The sequence below is a fragment of the Erpetoichthys calabaricus genome, chromosome 10 (assembly GCF_900747795.2).
Source record: "Erpetoichthys calabaricus chromosome 10, fErpCal1.3, whole genome shotgun sequence".
Taxonomy (NCBI): Eukaryota; Metazoa; Chordata; class Cladistia; order Polypteriformes; family Polypteridae; genus Erpetoichthys; species Erpetoichthys calabaricus.
In genome coordinates, this window is record NC_041403.2 from 152,807,847 (window position 1) to 152,813,846 (window position 6,000).

Consider the following 6,000-nt stretch of genomic DNA (forward strand, 5'->3'; position numbering starts at 1 on the left):
CATTACTGTGGTGGAAGTCCACACCCTGTGTGACAGGTTGACTAAATAATGGATCACTATTTGGCCATACTGTTCAAGGTGCCATACAAATCATCCGCTGCAATGTGTTGTGTGGCACACAGACTGTGGGGTAAGGGATTTTTGACTTGGCGTCCTTTGATTTTCTAAAAGACCTTCTGTGGACCTGACATTGGTCATCACTCTGCCATCCCCACAGATGATGAATCTTGAAGCAGTTTCCTGGGATGCCAGACAAGTCTCCTTTTTGTGTTTTTGGAGATCCACAGAATCATTAGGAAGAAAACTTCACTCTGTCTTTGCTCATCTTACCACAATTTAAATAAACCTTGGGACCGTGTGGGGAGTTTAGATCGCAGTAGATTTGCCGGTTTTTATGTGGAAAGAATTGGTGTTCTTGCTTCTGCTATTTTTTAAATATTACATGAAGCACATTCACGGTTTGTTAGTCTTCATCTCACGTGCCCCTTCCACACACACCCCCCCCCCCTATTATCCAGCGTACATCTAAAGAGGCATTTGATTTTCAATTAGCTCTATGGAAACGACTCTGGCTTTCAATTTCATGATCTATTGGGGGGAGAAAACTGCAATGGAAGTCACTCATAAATGTGTAATTAATCCTGATCGGTGTGGAGAAATCGACATCTGGGGGGGATTAATGTTCTTGCAGACGCACGTTTGGTAATGTGGCCTGGATCTCTAATTGTTAAATAGAACAATAAAGATTGGTTTTCTTTAACCCAGTTCCCCCCATTGGTTCTTTTTCTTTCATTCTTTGACTGCAGATGTTTTCTTGCCACTGTTCAGTGTTGTGGAGGTACAAAGGGGCACAGCATGTCCAGCCTGCATTATGGAGAAGTCACTGTTAGATTTGGGGGGGGGGGGGGACTTGCTGTGACCTGAAGTACAGGGTTAGGAAGATGCAGTGGGTTGCATTATTTTAAATCTGAGGTGCAGTTCACTTGTTAAATGATTGAATATCCCCAGCGTTTTTGAGGTTTCCTTCTCTCCTGCATGTCTTGAAGCCGCTGTTTTTGTCATTGTGTATTGGGAGTGTGACTGTATTTAAAACAAGTCCTAGCAAGCACCACTGCTTGGCGCACAATGCAAAACAAAGTGTTTTAAAATTGTACACATCAGAAGTGCACACGTTGAGTTGATAAGAGACATTGTGTATGTGTGTGTGAAATTATGAGTAGTAACAATGAAAATGTTCACCATCCCGAGGTGCTTACAGCAGGACTACTGCTCTTCAAAGGCATTTAGCTCTAAACAAAGCCAAAATGATGCTCCCTTTTCTCAGTTTAGTTACGAAAAAGGGATTTGACTTCCTAGACAAATATAACATCTGGCCGTTTTAACTTCTCAATTATTTAATGACATTAGCAGCTGAACTGTGCAGAAAGGAGGCCACATTGGCGTGATGTGATTATTTTGGGCCCATTAAGGCTAACTTGACAGCCTGAAGGTGCAGCTTCACTTTGGACCAGAAGGACAACATCCCATCTGCTTTTTGTCCTTCTGAAGCACCCATTGGTCCAGCAGGTGAAATGTGTCACTCACTGTCACTGTCTGTCTGCCTTACCCCACAGGTCTTCCAGAACAGATGAAACCAGCTAACTTTCTTTAATTCTATTTGAGAATTAGCAATTAGCTGGGGCTGAGACAACAGGATGAATGTGGTGGTGGGGGGTGGTGGTGGTTTCGCAGCTCTATTATCCTTTTTGCTCAAAGGGAATTAATTTGAATGAAAAAAAAAATGGAGGGGCGTGTCAATTTAGAAGGCATGTCCAAGACGCAGCCTATTGGGCAGAGTGAAGTCTGGGAGCTCCGCCTTCCGAAGCGACTTATTGGCAGCCATTGGAGGGGGTGGAAAGGGAATCTGAGAGGAGGAGGAGGGGCCAGCTTCAAATATTAAACAGAGCCCTGCTCCTTTTTTTTTTTTTTTTTTTTTTTTTTTTTAAGGATAGTATTGTACTTAGCTGCCTGCTTTGTAGTTTTGGAAGTGCTTTTAGTGAGAAGTGTTACACATCTCTTCTTTCTGTTTCTGTTGTGCCCTTTTAGGAGACGGACGCTTACAAGAGGAAGTTGAGAAAGTGCTGTGAACTGCCAGCAGCAGAGCAGAAGCCGGGCACCTCATTCTGTTTTATTTCCTTGTGGATTGTTGCCTCCAAAGACTGAATAGTAAGCATCTGCTGTTAACCTTTTGCGGTCTCGTTCTTTGAGACGAGTTGATATGGAATGTGACCCCTGACACTGTGTAGCTGGGTGCTTTTGGAATAAAAGTGATCAGTGCTGAAAAGGGAGTGGGGACAAAAGCCACAAAAAAGCTTTTGGTCTTCTCACTATGCCAGTAGAAACTCTGCAGGCTGACAGAATGGTCCGGCAAGTTTCATCCAGCGCAACCTTCACATCTGCCATGCCTTTCCGAATCCTCAACAAGGGGCCGGAATATTTCCGTCGACAGCCTGAGCCCAGCAGCAAGAAGCCCAGCGCAGTCGAGCGACTGGAGGCCGACAAGGCAAAGTATGTCAAGAGCCAGCAGGTTGTCTGCACCCGGCAGGAGCCTGTGAAACCGCCGGTGATTAAGAAACCCCTGACCCCTGCTATCCTGCAAAACACCCCCACCAGGAAAGCACCTCTGGCACTGCGAAGGGGGGAAGGACGAAAGAACATTCTTAATGTGGATATCTTGAATAATCTAATCAATATCTGCGACAGCCCCCTGTCCTCTCCCAAACTTGTGCCTGAAGGCGCTGCTGTCACAAAACCGCAGACGCCTAAATGGGAAAAGCAAATTTCTGCCGAGCAGCCCACAGGATATTCCAAACTTTCGGACAGCTGCAGCACCCTGTGCAAGAATGCACCCAGTTCGGTGACGGTGCGGAGAGTGGACGTTAAACCTCTGGTGACGCAACAGCCGAAACAGAAACCCCTGGTCTTCATCAGCCCCCCTCCGCCATCTCCTGCCATCACTAGGATTTCATCCACCAGTTCCAGAAGTTCCCGAAAGGGCACAGCAGAAAGTGGACGCAAGCAGCCCTCGTTGCACCGCTCCAAATCGGACTTGAGTGACAGGTACTCTCGGGCCACCGCTGACTTGGAGCGCTTCTTTAACTACTGTGGCTTAGACCCCCAGGAGATTGAGAACATTGGTGTCGAGCACTTTGTACGGGCCAGCTCGGATATTGTTTCCAACAAGTTTCCCAGTGTCAGCACACCCAGTTCGGAGTGCGGCCAATCCCAACAGAGCAACCACACGGAGGAGAAGTCCAATGAGCGTGTGCCCTATGGCATCTCCATCATTGAGAGGAATGCCCGGGTCATTAAGTGGCTATATGGAATCCGGCAAGCCAGGGATACGCAGAAGGTCTCCAATGTGTAGTTTGAATGGACAAAATGGCCACGCTCTTAAGTGACTTCCCATTGATCTGACTGCTTTCATTTTTATTTTGAAATGATTGACTTCTTAAAAAATGGGTTTGTTTCTTTTTTTTTTTTTCTCTCTTAATATAGTGCCCTTTAAATGAATGGGGGGGGGGGGGGGGGGGGGGGGAGTGTTAAGTGGCAAAAGTGAAAGAGGCTTTAAGGATGATCCACAAAAAGAGCTGAAAATGCAGATTACAATAGAAGTGCTGCAAATGAAATGTAATCAAGAGTCATCACTGGTCAATGCCACTGATGAACCTGACGTTTAATGTTTAGTTAGTCTAGCTTCAAAGCAAGTTGTAGTGGGGGGGGTTAAAGCCACGAAATGTCATGTATGTCTGCACCTTTTCATTTAGAGCAGTGAGGGGCTGGCAATTTTGTGTACTTTTGAGTGCAGATTGAATCCCCTTTCTTTCACTGTGGGGAGGTGTGGTTGCTCTTTGTGATGCTGTTAGTTTTGCTTCTTGTTCCCACTCGCCGGTGAGCTTTCACAAGGTGTCGCACGTTTTGGTTTAGGTAACAGCCTTGCCGGGAGCATATGGAAAATATGTGGAAAATGGCATTAGAGCGGTCACGCAAATTAATGAAAAGACAAAAAAGGAAGCTTGTCGTTGATTTTGACAGATTAAACGACTGTGATGGGACTGAATTCATAGCTTTTCCAGGCACTGAGGAGGTATGAATGGACTGTGAACAGATTGTTTGTCTGCTTTCCTGTGTTAGAATCGGACAGCTTTTAGGGCGCCTTTTGTGTCAGAGGAGTAGCAAAAGGCACCAGCAACCCCTCTCCCCCCCCCCCCCCCCCATCCACTTATGTAATCAGTTTTTGCACCACCACTACAGGTCAGGCCTCTTCATCTCGCACCAAAGATTCTACCGAATGCCTGGAGCACATATTGGTTACATCTGCTCTCCATTATTTATTTCATGTGTGTGTGCGTGTGTGTGGCACAGAGAGCAGTTTTTTGTTTAGCCAGACAGAAAGATGCAGATAAGATTGGGGGGGTTGGTTGGCACAGTATCTGGTAAATATTGAACAACACGTACGATTGGTTACGACTAGAAATGAAACACGACCTATTACACCCACTGCTTACTCACATCACTGGAAAGAACTGGTACTAATGGTACGAAATCCTGGAAAGTTTCAAGCTTTGTCGATTTGAAAGGGGGGGGGGGGGGGGGTCAGCCTAACCAGGTGCATGAATCAAACGTGACTTCACAATGTGGGCTGTGTTTCAAACATGTGGGTTTGTTGTCAAGTTAAACTCTGGTCCTGTCGAGCATTCTGGGGAAACTCCGCTCTTAGTGTATTAATGTCAATTTTGTGGTTTTTTTTTTTTTTTCTGGAATGAAAATGTACTTTTAAATGTAAAGTTGGGGAGGCAGGGGTATATCAAAGAACTATTTGAAATTTAAATAAGATTTTTTTCATTCATATTTATTAAGCCAGAGTAATATATGTGTTTCTAGACATAAACCGCTACCTGAAGAATATATGAAGTGAAGAGGGTGATAAAGGAGCAGAAGTTGAACGTTTAGGCAAAGGCCGACAATTGTTCCCACTGGTTTTTTGTTTTTTTTTACCTCCAGCTTTGTTCCTACTAATTATTTGTGTAGTCCAGTTGTTGTCATCTTTCCTTTTGTTCACTTAGTTTTATCATTTGTAACTAAACCTCATCACCCCTCAAATAGAAAGTGAAGCCAATCTAAAGGCTAAACGTACGCCTGCTTTGTGGAATTACCCACCGGTCACTTGACAAAAGGGCTCTTGTCTTCCATTGTGCTGACACTGTGGTTCTAATATTTATAAATATATATAATTAATTTTTTCCTTCAGCTCTGGGCTGATTGTGCAGCTTATATATCATGTTCGACAAAGTTCATAAGTGTACACGTGATTTTTTTTTTTTGTTTGTTTTGGAGCACTAAAAGAAGAGACGGACGAGGGAGCCGTTGGCTTTAAGTGCCACCCAGCCCAGCTGGTGGTGGTGGTGGGTGTGTACGTCTGTTGTGTAATTTTGCCTGGGCATCAGGAGGCAGCCGCCTTTGCCTTGAAAGGTTACACCTCAAGTGTGTTTCTCCGTGTGTGTTTTGTGCATTTGCTCCTTATTATTTTCAGTTTACATTAAACTGTCTACAAATTGATTTAAGACATTTCAGATCTGCACCGACATGAATGAAACGGCACATTTTTAATGTCCTCTTGTTCTTGTAGGGCATTTATAACACCAGCTTCATTTTGTGAAAAGAAGAAAATAATTAGTACTGTTTTTTTTTCTGTACTGTAAATATTTTTCATGGCAAAATAAATATACATTCCTAAAGTGGGGTGTGCTTTGTCCTTCTTGCTTTTTAAAGTTTGTGCTTTTAGGATGCCTGATTTTTCTTCCTCTTTCCAGTGAGTCGCCTGTGAGAGCGGCATAATGGACGTGCTACCCAACGCATTGGTTTGATTGTTGGCTCAGCCGGCTTCTGTGTTTACGTTTCATATCCTAAAGAGATGTGTGTGTGTGTTTAGGTTGGTAGATCGGATATTATTGGGTTTCC

At 44.3% G+C, this 6,000-nt stretch overlaps 1 protein-coding gene across 2 annotated transcripts in view; it reads left to right on the forward strand.

The window, feature by feature from the left end:
* wu:fa11c10 (protein FAM110B) overlaps nt 1-5,777 on the forward strand; it is a 77,773-nt gene extending 71,996 nt beyond the window's left edge. For both annotated transcript variants that reach the window (XM_028812130.2, XM_028812129.2), the window contains exon 2: nt 2,086-5,777. In XM_028812130.2, coding sequence (XP_028667963.1) covers nt 2,369-3,406 — 1,038 coding nt within the window. In that variant the 5' untranslated portion in view covers nt 2,086-2,368 and the 3' untranslated portion in view covers nt 3,407-5,777. The remainder of the gene's footprint in view (nt 1-2,085) is intronic.
* The last annotated feature ends 223 nt before the right edge of the window (nt 5,778-6,000 follow it).